Genomic DNA, 15,392 nt, shown 5'->3' with positions numbered 1-15,392 from the left:
TTGTCCCTGAAACACCTGGTATGCTCACGCTTTCCTAAGTTTGCCACCACTCGCTTCTTGCAGACCGGGTCAATGAATTCCTGGATGGCGTGAGACGAAACGTCACGTCTGTCATACAAGAAGGCGTCAAGGTGAGCACCTACTGGCATATTCGTTCTCGACGCTAGATTAGCAACAGTGTTTAGATGCCGCATCTGCTATCTTTATATCGTTTGTTGTGGTCTGCGGAGACCTCCGCCACGGCATCCTTCATAGGCCGCTGTGCGACTTCGGCCGGCTGAACACCACAATTTTGATTTATTATATAGTGAACGTCGGATAATGAGCACACGTGAACAAAGAGCTGCGCAGTCCTTGTGTGCCATTTGTGGATTCTGAACTATAGGATTGGATAGCAACGCGGAGCAAGGAAGCCGTTGGGAGAGCGCGCGCCAACAGAATGTGAGTGGACAAGCTGTACTGAATATACACGGAATTCTGCGAAGTCGTGTGGTGCTCGTGTCAAAGCTGGCCGGAGGGTGTTTATATGTTTGCCCGCAGTTATTGGCTCGTACTCACTGTGGGGCATTGGTCAAGACGCGGATACAGTGGCGTGGATGAATAGAACGAATTTATAAGTATTGCTCGTTGTACTCTTTTTCTTCTACAACTTCGCAGCTTTAGTTTCTTCCTGCAAAAAATGGGCGCAAGTAGGGGCAGTATTATGAATAATGCTTAATTTCGGTCGCATCAACGGGACAATTAATAAAGGCACATCAACAAAATTTTCCGTCCTAGACGAAAATTCTTTAAAATATATTTCTAAAAAATTTAACTTCTTGTAGCGTATAGTTACCGGGCTGTTCGCAGGAGGAGTTGCCATATTTGGCTATCTTCCATAGCAAATTACCCGAAAAGTAAAAATGCGACATTATTTTGCTACATCTAGCAAGTAGATAAATGTGTCCTAAAGCTACAGAGCTAGCAGCAATGCAGTAAGTACGGTAGTGTTTTTTCAAAGTATGGTGACAACTGAGACAAAGTTAGCATAAATCGTGTATCTCATGCTTGTCCTTAGACATTTATTTTGACATCATATAAATCCACTTGTTTGTGATATCTATACCGATTCTTTTTCTTGCTGCACCAATTTTTTAAAGATTGCCTATGGACGACAGCTCAATTTTAACCCTTTATCTAAATTACTCGATGAGACGGCCATTACTTCATCGAGAAATCAAAATGTTCAACTGTGTAGTTAAGCTAATCACGCTAATTATAATTTAATTAATCGATTTAACGCACACATTGCAATCTACGAGTCATGGCCGCTGATTTCGCAATGCGTATACACTTGGAACAAATTCTCTTGACTGCACCAGTTTCAAGGTAATAATTTTCAGTGTCCAACGAAATGCATTGCCGTTCCAGTTACATTTTTATGAAACCGCTGGTTGTGTGTATATATATATATATATATATATATATATATATATATATATATATATATATATATATATATATATATATATCACTCTTTCACTCAAGTAAATCCTGTTTCTAGACCTTTAACAAAACTAGAGAACTGGAAAATGGCCCCTGCGTCTATAGACAGTTCCAGTCGGAAACGGTCTCTGGGAAAAAACTGTGTTGGAATGTTTCACTTCTTGCAAAAATTGGTTCGAGCAAACGACTTCCTGTGGGGCGTGTTCGTTTAGACGATAGCTGTTTAAATATTGTGGGAGGCTTTACGTTTAGTTTGTGTGTCAAAAGCTTATTCATGAACAACAAACGGTACATTTTTCTGCGTACGTGAAGTACTATAGGATGTGATTGGTTTTCATTACAGTGTCGTGGGGATGAATCTAATTTTTTTGTATTTGTTATAAATGAACCTAATCGCTTGCCTTTGCACCATATCATGCTGGTATAGGTCCTTCTTTATGAACGGCTCTCATAAAAACGACGTGCCATCTAATTTCGATCAAATAAAATATGTTATGAAAAAAGTTTAAGCTTACTTAGAGTACCTGCAAGCTTCCGTCTCAGAAAGTACAGCTTGGAAAATGATGATGAACAAATGTCTGAAATAATAGCTGTCCCTGTTAAATCGTTTGTTAATGTCATCCCTGAGTATTTATGATGTGTGACCTCGTTAATACAATGATTTAGAAGCTGTAAGAGAAAGGAGAAACTTGTTTTTTACGCGAAATTCGCAAAATGACAGTTTTCTGTAGGTTAGGTTGCATATTCCATTTAACGCACCGTCGATGAACGGCTAATAGCGAATTTTGTAAGATGCAATAATGGTCATTCTGTTCGTTTATGCTCTTAAAGAGAATGCAGCCATCTGCAAAAAGCCTGACAGAGACATTTTCGGAAATAGCAGCGGGCAAATCATTAACACAAATGAGAAAGAGCAGTGGGCCTAAGACGCACTACACCTGACGTAACTGGAAGCGTTTCAGATTTGCAACCATTAACCTCTGCGTGGGTCCTGTATTTTAAATAAGCATTAAACAAAGGTAAGTGGGGGCGTCAATACTTTATAGTTTATAAATAAGTTTACTGTGGGTAACTGGGTCAAATGCCTTGCGGAAGCCTAATAAGTACATCGATCTGCCCTGATTTATCGAGCACAACTGCAACATGATTAACTGTAACTGCGTCACAGTGGATATTTATTTCCGGAATCCGTGTTGCACAGGTGATTAAATGTACGAGAGGAGTTAAGATAGCCCGAGACTATGTGTTCATTACAGGAACTTGCAACAAAAGGAAGTCATTGAAATTCCATCTCTTTTTATGAATTCAACACCGTTCACTTGAATAGTTGGTACTTCACCAGGATTTTCAATTGCAATTCCAGCTGTGCTTGCACACTCATTAATGAACACGCTTTGAAAATACAAGTTCAAACCTTGAGTTATAAACGTGGAGTCGGTTACAATGTTATTGTTAATTCGGATTTAGGTCAACTGATAATTTCGCGGCCTAGAAAATTGCAAAATTATTGGGCATCATTTCTGATAAATTCGGGGATCGTCATGTCGAAATAATGAGGCTTTGCTAATTTTAACTTTGTGGCAAGTTAATCTTTTAGTACGTGGAACTGTTGAAGGCAAGGTATTTTTTTCCTTCATTGCTTCACTTTGCGTTTCATTGAATAACTTGGCGACTTGTCCTAGGATTGCGACGATTAATACAAATCTTTCAATTTTTTTTCGTTGCTGAGTTAGTGTTATAAAGGTTATAGTTTTATTTTTTTTAATATTGCGATTTTCAATAATATTTATAAAACAAGTTGATAGCCTAGATCACAATTCCGCTTCCAGAAGTCACTATATTTTAGTACTTGCTTTCACATGCAACAAGCCTCATAAATTTCGGTGTAATGATTGCCGGCAAGAACGATTTCTGTTTTCCTATGTATTTAGATAGGAGTGCTCGAGCTAAAGCTTCCCAATCTTGTGATCTTTTAAAATGCAGTGAAGTTCATGCTTACCGATAAAGAAATTAACTACGCTCGAGTGGACCCTGTCTTAATGCGTGACGTCGCAGCATGGCGGTGAGGGAATTTCAAGGCAGTGTCGCCACCCGCTAATTGTTTCAAAATATCTGACTTTATATATGCGTACGTGTGCTGAACTAATCCACAAAACTTTGCGACTCATGTACTGTTGGAGTGTATATTTTTTTATTCATCAAGTGTTCTACTGAGTGTCATACTTTGTGTCGCTATTCTCCCTTCTTACGCAACTTTGTTTCCTTTGCCAAGTGACAAGGAGCAGCCGGTGCCACCATAAAGGCGCCAACCTCACCTAATATTCATTTCAATGACTGCCCAACGATGCGCCCCCAACGATGCGCGGTGGGGGTGTACTTATCGCCATTAAAAAAAAACCCTTCATTCATATTTTATCGATTCAGGGTCATCTCTCGAGATTGTGTGGGCTGCTTTTTATGTGTCCTCCAGTGCTGTATTTATTGGCGCCTGTTACCGGGCCCCAGATTGCAACCATTCCTTTTTCAATGACTTGCTGGACAGTGTCACTAAAGCGCTCCAGCTGTATCCATCCAACCACGTTTATCTTCTTGGTGATTTCAATTTTCCGCTTATCGACTGGGAACGTATGTCATATTCATGTCACGCGTCTCTGGAACTAATCAATCTAACGTTAGATTTTAACCTGTTCCAAATAGTTAAGGCCCCTACGCGCACTTCCAATATCTTGGACTTGGTTTTCACAAACGCTCCTGACACAATTACTTCCATTTCAAATATGAGCGGCTTTGGTGATCATAACCTCATCGAACTAGCTGTTAGCATCCCGAAGCCCGTGTCTGGCACAACAACTAAACAAATTCGCGATTATAACAAAGCAAATTACGATGAGATTAACTCCCAACAAGAAGAATTTTTTTGCCAAGTGCTACTACCTTCATTTCATTGTCGATCAGTAAACGACAACTGGGTGCTCTTCAGGGACAAATTAACAGCATTAGTAGACCGTTACGTCCCGATAATCTCCATAACTAACGACAAATCCAGCCCTTGGTTCAACAAGTCTCTTCGCAAACTAAGGAATAGAAAGAAGCGTTCTTATAACAGGGCTAAACGCGTGCGCACTGCTGAGGCTTGGCAGATATACAAAGACAGTTTAAACAATTACTGCTCAGCGATATCTTCCGCCAAAGATAAATATTACTCTCAAGACCTACCATCGCTGCTAACTTCCAATCCTAAAAAATTTTGGCAAACCATATCTACGACAAGAGATACTAACACCATAACTTTGCACGGAACAGAAAACATACCTATTTCTAGCGCCGATTGCCCCACCGTTTTCAACACGTTTTTTTCATCTGTTTTCACTCAGGAGGACTTTTCCAATGTTCCAACTTTTCCTGAACTTGATGCCGCATACATGGAACCAATCGACATCACTGTTGAAGGCGTTAAATTACTCATTAGTAACCTCAAAATATCTACTTCCGCCGGTATTGACAACATTAATTCTAAGATTTTAAAGAACACCATCGCTGCCTCAAGCAAGATCTTATGCCATATTTTTCAACACTCCTTAGCATCTGGGAAAGTTACCCACCGATTGGTTAATAGGAAAAATAATACCAATTCACAAATCTGGAGATGTTCATACACCTGACAACTATCGGCCCATATCTTTAACCTGCATATGTTGCAAAATGCTCGAGCACATAATCACTTCCCACGTCTACAGCCACCTAGAAGCTCACAATTTCTTCTTTTTCTAATCAGCATGGTTTTAGGAAGGGATTTTCTTGTGACACACAATTGTTCGAACTAACGACTGACTTGCACTTTAACATGGACTGCAACCTTCAAACTGACTATCTTTCTTGCCTTTTCTAAAGCTTTTGACCGAGTGCCCCACTGTCACCGAATTTCTAAATTATCTGCCCTACGACTTGACTCTTTAACATTATTCTGGATTCGTAATTTTCTTTCTTTTCGAGAACAGTTTACTGTTGTTAACAATTTCTCTTCCCCGCCTTCTTCTGTTAGCTCTGGTGTGCCACAAGGCAGCGTCCTCGGCCCCTTACTCTTCTTAATCTACATTAACGACTTACCCACCCAGATTATTTCCTGCATGCGCCTTTTTGCCGATGACTGCATAATCGACCATCCTATTCACACGACTGACGATCACTTGAAACTTCAAGTAGATCTTAACCTTATCGCTAACTGGTGTAACAAATGGCTCATGACACTAAACTTTACAAAGTGCGAGGTGATGTGCTTCAGCCGAAAATGTGTAAATTCTAAATATTCGTATCATCTTAATAACACTATGCTTTCCCACACTTCATCATATAAGTACCTTGGTGTTGTTCTTACAGAGAATCTTTCATGGGCCCCACACATCACTTCTACATGCGCCAAAGCATCACGTTCTCTTGGCTATCTACGACGCAATTTGCGAAATGCCCCGCCAAACATTCGAAAACTCGCTTTCCAAACATCCATTTTGCCACAGTTAGAATTCGCCTCCCCAATTTGGTCCCCTCATCAAAATTACCTAATAAATATGAAGGAAATAATACAAAACAGAGCAGCCCGGTTCATATCCCGTAACTACAGTATAAACTCGAGCATTACACAAATTAAACTAGACCTACTGTTGCCCCCATTAGATATCCGCCGCAACATCCCTCTTCTGTGCTTATTCCACAAATATATTTACACTAATAAGCAAACCCGGTTGCAACTACAAATACCCCACTCTTTTTCACACAGATTACATAATCAGTTCAGTTTCATGCGCATATACGGTAAAACAAATGCATTTAGTTCATCGGCACTACCACGTGCCATCCGTCTCTGGAATGACCTCCCTGATAACATAGCCTCCATATCTAATCCCGACACGTTCCGCTCTCAGGTACTCATGCTTTTCCCATTTAATACCGTTCACGAATGACCAATCTAGTGTATGTTATCGTGCATTTTTGCCATGTTGTATATCATTTTCATAAACTCTATTCCTTTGCTCTGTTAACAGTAACAAGTGTTCGTGTGCCTTCAGATATTGCTTTGTATTCCTAGTGCCTTCAATATTGTGTAACACGATAATCTTTTTATAGCACTGTTCCTGTTGGAAATTTGTACTTTTTATACATTTTACTGTTTAATATGCCCCCCTTACTTTATGCCCCGCCATAGGGCCTGTAAGGTTCTTTTGAATAAAAATAAAGAAAAGGACTGCGGCGCACTATGAAAAATGCCCAAGGATTTTACGAACTTCGAGGCGCTAAAACTTCCTTAATAAGGCAAGACACTTCGAAATCTGTCACAGGACAATGAGGTGACATTTTCTCCACTAATAATCGGCGTATTCCGGCGAAGTGAATAAATGCAAGTGTATTAGAAGGCTGTATATTTTATAGCTATAAAACCGAAAAAGTATTTTTAGTCTCCCTAAAACGAATGTTTTTGACTGTCAGCGAACGTTATTTACGAATTTCTTTACATTGGCTGGCCCTTTATTATTTTTCCTATGTTCATCATCTTTCTTTTTCCCCCATCTCCGGGTGTAGGATAATCAATAGGGCAACTCCGCGGTTAACTTTCCTGCCTTTCCTTCATCGCATCTCTCTCTTGTAGCTGCGATGCCGTCGTCATCGTTCCGTCGTCGGTCCGTCATCATCATTCCGTCGTCGTCATGCGTGGGATTCACGTGTTCGAGAGTGGCAGATTTTCGTTGAGCGACGCGTTAAACTTTGCGGGATAAAGTTTTTTCCATCCATCCATTCCCATGTATAGCGCGCGGGTACCGCATAAACTTATAGCCTTATGACTCGTCGTATAATAACCAGAGCCGTAGCGCTGTGACTCGAAGCACTCTGCTCGGCTCTGGCCAGGTGGTGGGTCTGAATTCCAGAGCTAGATTAGGTGTAGGGGGTGTGTGCCGTTGCCTGAATTTGAACCCGCTAGCCGGTGGGATGACGGTGTGCGTCCTCGGCCTCGTAAGTGACCGGGATCCAGGTGCGCTGTCGCTGGTCAGACGCGCTTAGCAGAATGCCGAGCGCGGCTCAGCATCGACCCAGATCGACAGTTGGGTGACCGTCACGGTGACGCGACTGATTGGTGTTGATGTCCCACTGTTATTTTTTATTTAATGTGATACCTTTTATAGGCTTGGTTCCTGCGTGAAAGAAATGGTATCATTCCTGTTCAGTTTTGATTTGCACAAAAATGACGCTTTTCTCCTTTTTTTAAAGGCGAAAGCCTTAGAAGGTTCACGGGCAAAAAAATTCGACGTCCACCGTTATGGCACCAAAATTCAGGTGAACCAACATGGAGATATGGGCGAACCGGCCATATCTCCCAGCTTTATTCCAATTGACATCGTGAAGGTCGAGAGTCGAACCCACGAACTATGGTGTTAATTCATCTAATGATGAAATATGAGGTCTTCGAGATATGCACAGTTCTAAAATAAAAATAAATTTATTCACTGAACCTGGGCATGTGCCTTAATGGTGTTCGCAGACTTGCGGCGGCCATTTTAATGTGCCATAACCACGCATAATCAGTGGCGATGTCTAGGAGACATAAAAAGAGAACAATAGAAAGGTCATTAGTAAAGAGAAAAACACGTAAAGAGAAAACAAATAATTGGAAGTAACAACGCATTTGAATGAGAATGACAAAGTAATTTAATCAATGCCCCGTGAGCTTGCATGCTTTATTCGTCATGATAATTAGCGCATGGTAAAGTAACTGCCAATTTCTTTTTTTTTATTTGGTTCAGTTCTGGTTCTGTACCTTGGATAGTATACCACATCAACTTGCACCATAGGGTTCTTGCTCGGGCTAGCTTATGCATTATAGCAGTATTTAAGAGCACAAAAGTGAGGACGAGAAGCAACACTGTAGCGAGTTTATTTCTTGTCCTGTCCTTTGCACTGTTTAACTAGACTGTTTCAAGAAGCAATATAAAAGCGCATGCTAAGGGACCCCAGAGCTCGGTTGATCATTGCCCCTGTAAGTGAAGCGCTCTTTCTTCCTTCACAACAAAGCGAGCCACAGTACAGTGCAGCGGCTATGACGTCGCGCTCCTGAACACGAAGCCGCGCAGGTTCGACGCCTGCTGCGACGACCCTGTTCCAATGGTGGCAGAAGGCAAAAAAACGCTCGTCTTCCGCGCAATGGGTTCAAGCTACGATAAAGATGGTCAAAATGAATTCCTGAGATTTCCTCTACGGCATTACTCATGACCAACTGTGCAGTTTGGGAACGTTAAACCGCACAGTTTTATTTCGTATTAGAATTCTGCATGAAACTTGTCTTGCAGAACAAAGCTGGCTCCCCGGCCGAGGAGACCCGAAAGTGACGAGCTGTGCTGCACCCGGGCGTGACGCCAGAGACTACTTACTTCCTGTCGTCCAATTCCTGGCAGGAAGCGGAACGTGCACTAATACACACTGAAGACACTCGCCGACGCAGCGGCCAGCTTCCTTCTCACTGAGCTTCTGCATCGACGCAAAAGAATTCCCGTCGTTTGTTACTCGTTCTCAAAATAAAGCACGTAGCGTGCCAGATATATTGTCTCCACAGCAGTGCATTCAGTACCACGGAGACACTACACTTGGTTAATTAGTATAACAGAATGGGAATCCAGATGCCGTCCACAGTGGATCAAAGGCAACCGGAGGTTGCTGGGCGGGGCCTTCGTTTTGCAGCGGGTCTGAGGAAGTTTTGCTTTACAGCAAAGCTGTATATGGCTAGCCGATTAGTGCGTCCGTCTGTCACCTGTACGCCAAAAACTCCTCCGGCGCAACCCCATGCGCGTGAGCGAAAAAAAAAAGACAAAGGCACGTGATTGGCTGCGCCAGTAGTGACGTCGTTGCTCTCCGTCGCAGTCGAGCTCGCGCAGCGGTTTTTCTCCAGCTCCGAAATAGCTAGGCCGCGCGTCATACGTACTCCTGAGGGACAGGCAGCTTTCGATCAGCAACGCCGCGAGCAGAACCGGGAACCAGCTCGTCTACGCCGTGCCGATGCTGCAGCCCGGGCACAAGAACAGGCTTGTGCAGCTGATCGCATGCAGCAACTGCGTACCGAGGATCTGGCAGCCTATCAAGCTGTTGTTCAATGAGCCTTCGGGATTAAACCAGTGATAAAGGCCGGGGCCGCTCGTTTCAGCTTTGCTGGGTAACCATCTGCACGGAGTACTTGGGCAGTGATTTTTATAAAAGGAAGCAGTGATAGTAAAAAATTTAGAGGGACTGCTGCTAATAACGGCAGAAAGGCAGCGGTCAGAGCAACGCAAGTTATCTCTAACCTACGTCGGTCCAGACAATCATGCATTTCACGGGGCTTGTGCAGTCAAAGCTTGTAAGGTGTTGCATGTGAGGCTGCTGCTCGTAGCACTAGAAGGTGTTTCACATGACCCTGCGAAATAGAACCATGCGTAGTACTTTTGCAACAGCTTATCTCTCTGTAAATTTCTGTCGTGAGTGCGAGTGTAATGCCCATGTTTTTTCTAGGATAAGTCGCCTATTTTGCTCGAACACGATTCCGTGGTCACCCATAGCTTTCATGGTTTCAGCATAAACAGATTTCGTGCACTTTAACTTGCAAGAGGGCTTTGTACCTGACTCGTCGGAAATTTTCGTGTTGAAACATCCCCGTTCAAGAAAGGTTTTAACTGCAAATTTAGTTCACTGTACACATTTTTAACATCCTTATGAGTGCGTAAAGTGTGCATGAGTTGTCCAGCGGATAACATCCGCATTCTGAAGGGGCAACAATGACTCGCTGATGGCGACAAATGAAGATTTCCTTTCTGGCGACTTTTGTGGCAAGCAAACGCGATAATATAAGTGTGACAGACACGACAGAAGAACTACGCGAAATAAACCTTAATGTATATCGCTGTCCAATACTCCCGTCAGATATTAAGGAGTTCCAGGTTTTTCGAGCCAAAGGTTGGGGGGATGCAAACCACGTGGTGCGCGAAAAAAATAACAAAGAAAAAATTGACGCAGAAAGCTGTGCAACAGAATGTAAGCGAGACGCGGGGCTTTGTGTACGCAAACATGCTTGGTTTGCGGTACGTATTTTCCAAGCTCGCTATTTCTGTGCGCATCAAGCAGTTAGAATTATTACAGTTTTCATCTACGCATTCTCTTATATCGACGGTGTCGTTCGAGCTCGCAGTTCGTGTGCAATAAGCAATATTAATGATACGCACACTCGAGGCGCTCAACTGAAATGGTTGTCCAAAAGCCAGCATCGTCGCCGCCAATCTCCAATGATATGAGCAGCCACAGCATCGCCAGCTTCAGAGCGCACGACGCTACCACCACGGACGCCACTATGGACCCGCTCCTTTTTGTTAATAGGTCACGCTGTGGACTATCAACGGTTGCGAGCCAGCAGATAATGCCTCGTGCTATGCCTCGTGCATCATCGCTGCGCATGCGTCCTTACTAGAGTACGTGACATCCTACGCAAGACAGGGCATGCAGACTGAAATTGTTGTCCAAGTAGCATCATTGCTGCCAATCTTCAAGGATACAAGCTGCCACAACATCGCCAGCTTCAGAAGGCACGGCGGAGCCTCCACGGACGCCGCAATGAACTCGCTCCTTCTTTTTGTACAGGTTCGTATAGCCTATGTATCATCGTGCATAATTGGTTTATAATTGACCTGCCGTACCCAGCAAAGTTTCTTTCGTTGTTCAATGAATACTGTGATATTATTTGAGTATTGCTCGGCGGGGAAATCCTGGTCCATCGCATGAAATCAAGACGTCGTTAAAAAGTATGCGGACTGCATTCCAACTTTTTCGATTGATAAAATGAGTCCCTTGGAGGCAGAACGTGAAAAAGATAACGAATGCGCAGCTTATCGAGTTAAGTCACACATTAAGCATTTCAACAAAACGCACCGAAGAAATTGCACAGCTTAGTGCTGAAGTTCTTTTCCTCAGAAACGTAATATATGACCAGCAAAAGACACCGAATGACTTTGAAGAGAGAAGTAGACGTCGGAAACTTTTTATTCTTGGCTTGCCTTAGAAAACCGACGGAAATGCTAATCATCCGAAAGACATAGTCCTTGGCGATGTTTTTCAGAATAAGTCGTGAGTAGCGGCTCTAGGACTCTCGAACAGACGCTCTACATAGGCAGAAAGCGTGTTCACTATCCGAGGCCAGTTATTTTCTACTTCTACAATTACAAGGAGAAATTCAATGTGCTACAGTATCGTTTCACTCAATTAGTCACGACGGCAACAAGGCCACCTTAATTAGGCGTCAAATGTAGAGCGTAACGTGAAACTATACAAAGCACAAGGCCGCAAAGTAACTCTGGACTGGTACCGCTTGCGCGTATGAAGGTACGGACGCATACATGTGGGATGAAGCTATTTCCAGGGCGGCGCAGCTAAGCCAAGCAGATTCTGATTCAACATCTCGTTGATACGAGGAACAGTCGTCCAAGGCTATTTCGGTGAGTGCGAGAAGTCTCGTTAACAAGAAGATTTAATTAACAAGAAGGAGGTTTAAATAACAAGAAACTTAAATTAACAAGAATATTTAATTAACAACAAGAAGATTTAATGAACAACAAGAAGATTTAACAAGAAGTAAATTAGAAGATTTGCTATATTTATTCATATGGACAATCGAGGCGCACTTCTGCCGTCGCCTTCGCCGTGATGTTACCCATAAAGTCCAAGGGCGATAACACCGTTACCGCGCGCCCTACGCTGTATGTGCGAGTGAAAGCGTGCGACGGGCAGTCTACGATCGGCGGCTCAATCTCGCCCGCACGAAAGGGTGGACAGCGAGGAGGAAGCACGCCGTCTTTCGTCGCGCGCGAGGCACCCAACGTTGCGGGGCACCGGAGGGAGGGGGAGGGGGTGGTGTTCCACTCCGTCTGCAACTGCGTATGTGGTGACTGCGCGCGGTCGCACGGCCGTATTTTGAGAGCGATCTGCGGTGGGGGCGGTGTCTAGGTGCGTCGACTGCTCGTAGCCTTGCGCGTGCTGTCTGTTCTCCGGGGCTACTTTGCCTTGAAGCGATAGACGGCATGAAAATCAGTTCGCTCGCTGCTGCTGCCGCGCTTGCTCACGCCAGCATTTCGACAGCGAGTGCCAGCGGTCATCGAGTGTGATGTGTTCATGTTTGCTGTGCGCTCTGATGCTGCGCTTAATTTATTTAGCATGCGAGTGTTTGCAAGTTGATACGACCGATAAAAGTGATATCCTTACTTTGTATGGCTGTCTGCTATTTCGCTGTCACAATCGATGCTTCGCCTTTCTGGCGAAGCTGCAAATTGTACATGATCCTCACGTCCGGACTGTCAGTGAGACTTTTATCAGCCAAGATTAGTGACGCGGGAATCGTTCCACCATCCCACAAAATTCTCGGAACAAGATAGGCGGGGGTGTCGCAGTGATTATGAAACGCCGCATTGACTGTGTTCTGCCGGACGACATTCATGAACACGAGAGCATTCGTTTTCGATTTAACCACCGCACGTTTTCAAGTCGCGCTGGAGCAGGGCACAAGTTCCTCAGGAGCCCGCTATTCTACATGCAGTGAATATCTGAGCACCTGCAGCGCATAGTCAAGTAAAAAAAAAAACGCATTATTCTTGATAGGGCGCTTCAACTTACTGTGCATAAGCTGGACCAAATTTGGTATATTATCTTCGCATGGGGTGAAAGCGCACGCATTCTTTTGGATATTGCGTTTTTTTTTCGTGATTTAAAACAAGTGGTGATGGTCACCACCCGTGTTACTGATGCAGTCCAGTCTGTTCTTGACCTGGCTTTTGTGAAGGATTTAACCCGACGAGTGCTGCGTATATATAACCGACGGAATTTCTTACCACAAACTGGTTTCATTAGTTTCAAACATGAAAGCAGACGTAACACCCTCTGCAAAGCAAGTGCGTCCACTGTGAATAGGGAGCGAGCGAGATTGCAAAATTAGACCGTAAGACTCCCGCTAGCTCTAACATAAGCTAGACACGAAAGCCTACTAATGTTTGAATAAATGCAACTTACGCATATGTTTGCTTGGTTACGTAATTTTTGTATCCTATACTGCCCATGTGCACCGTTTGCAGCACGCACAAGACGTTTCACGTTCCTCACTGCGGCTGCGTCTCTGATATAGCTTACCCGATTTTATTTATTCTTCAAATTTTCAGATGTTGGGAGCGGCGTGCATTGCTGTCATAGATTTTGAAGGTATTATTAGCACCGCCACGCTTGTCTGCTTGCGAACTTGGTGAGGTGCCATTTAAGCAGAGAAAAGAAGGAACAAAATGAAATGCTTATTTCATAATGCTCCAGCGCTGACAGTCATAATTACAAACTTGAATACTAATAATTAGTTATACCATGCCGAAATCGCTGCAAAAAAAAGATGTTCGTCCCTTTTTGATGATCAACTTTGAATGGGTCATAAGGACAGCTAACGTTTCTTGCGCTCGTTACGATGTAATGATCGTGGTTCGACACAAAAAAGGCAGCACACAAAGCAGGATAAAACGTATCCTACTGAGACTGAGAGTGAAAAAAAGAAAGACGAAAGTCGTTTACCGTCTTCAAGGCAAAATGAACCGTAAATCACGTCTTCCCACCTTGATGACAGTCTAACGACACCTTCTAATTTCTCTAGGCTTGGAGAAGGACAGACGAGCTATACCGGCACTTCGACCGCAACCTCGCGGCATCAATTGAGCCGTCGCTGTTGCTCTTTAGCGGAAGGAGGAGTCACTTCGCATCTCAACAGCCATCAGCACAACGAGCGGCATTGAATTAAGGAAGGCCGCGCACTGAATGACCACGCGTTCGCGAAGAGCGCATATGTACGCATCCAAATTCGCCACATTACCGTGTACACTCGTATAAGGACAGCGCACAAATTTTACGATATAGCGAAAGACGAGCCATTTTGCGGCGGTTGAGTGCTAGGTTGAGTGTATGGTAACCGTTGGAAAGGATCAAACGAGCAGTTCTTTTTGTACTAGTTCAAGTGAAGTAATAAGGTTAACGTGACTAGGATAACGGTAGGCCAGCAAACGGAAAGGATAACACAAAAAAATAGTAAGGCAAGACACAGAAAAAGGAACAGGTAAGGTTCTTTTCTCTGTGTGCTGCCTCACGATTTTCTTTAGTTGTCCTTTCCGTTTGCTGGCATACCCCTACCAAGTACCATGTACCAATTCGCCTTACAAGCTACCCCTGTTACTATAGGATCTCATATCGCACACGCATATTCAAGTTTCGAGCGTATTAGAGTCTTGGAAAGCAGTAGTTTTAGAGTAGACTTTGGAAAGTTGTGCCGTAAGTATCCGCGGAAGCGATTAGCATTGTTAATGTACTCAACATAAATGATCCAATTGGGATTGTTTGTGATGCGTGCACTAAGATGAAATCTAAGGGGACATTTGTCAAGAAGTAGGCGCTAGGATTAGAATTAGTCCTGGATACACGCTTCATCTTACATTTGTTAACATTTAATTCCATTAGCCACCTCCTTCACCAGTCAACTATAGTATTCAGATCAGCTTGAAGTGTTTTAGTATCATCAGTGTTAGCAATTTCCCAGAGCATAACACAATCGTCTGCGAACAGATACATGTTCCAATATATCGTAACAGTCGGATCATTAATATTATAGATAAGAAGTAATAGGGATCCCAGCACAGACCCTTGTGGTACACCTGTTTAAACGTCAGTGAGTGGAGGGTTACGACCGTTAGCGGTAACGAATTAGAACTGTTTAGTAAGGAAGTGCTCTATCCATTTCAGAAGATTAGGGTCGATACTTAACAAGTAATAGTAGATTAAAAAGCAGTAGTTTGTGGCGTACTTTATCAAATGCGTTACTCAAATCCAAGCAA

General features: G+C 43.4%; 1 protein-coding gene across 1 annotated transcript in view; it reads left to right on the top strand.

The window, feature by feature from the left end:
* Positions 1 to 9,048, top strand: part of LOC142583629 (uncharacterized) — a 28,173-nt gene extending 19,125 nt beyond the window's left edge. The window contains exons 4-5 of the mRNA XM_075694121.1: positions 64 to 131; positions 8,820 to 9,048. Coding sequence (XP_075550236.1) covers positions 64 to 131; positions 8,820 to 8,858 — 107 coding nt within the window. The 3' untranslated portion in view covers positions 8,859 to 9,048. The remainder of the gene's footprint in view (positions 1 to 63; positions 132 to 8,819) is intronic.
* Positions 9,049 to 15,392: the final 6,344 nt, after the last annotated feature.

The sequence above is a fragment of the Dermacentor variabilis genome, chromosome 5, assembly GCF_050947875.1.
Source record: "Dermacentor variabilis isolate Ectoservices chromosome 5, ASM5094787v1, whole genome shotgun sequence".
Lineage (NCBI taxonomy): Eukaryota > Metazoa > Arthropoda > Arachnida > Ixodida > Ixodidae > Dermacentor > Dermacentor variabilis.
Note: the sequence above shows the minus strand (reverse complement) of the source record. Positions and strands in the feature narration are given on the sequence as shown.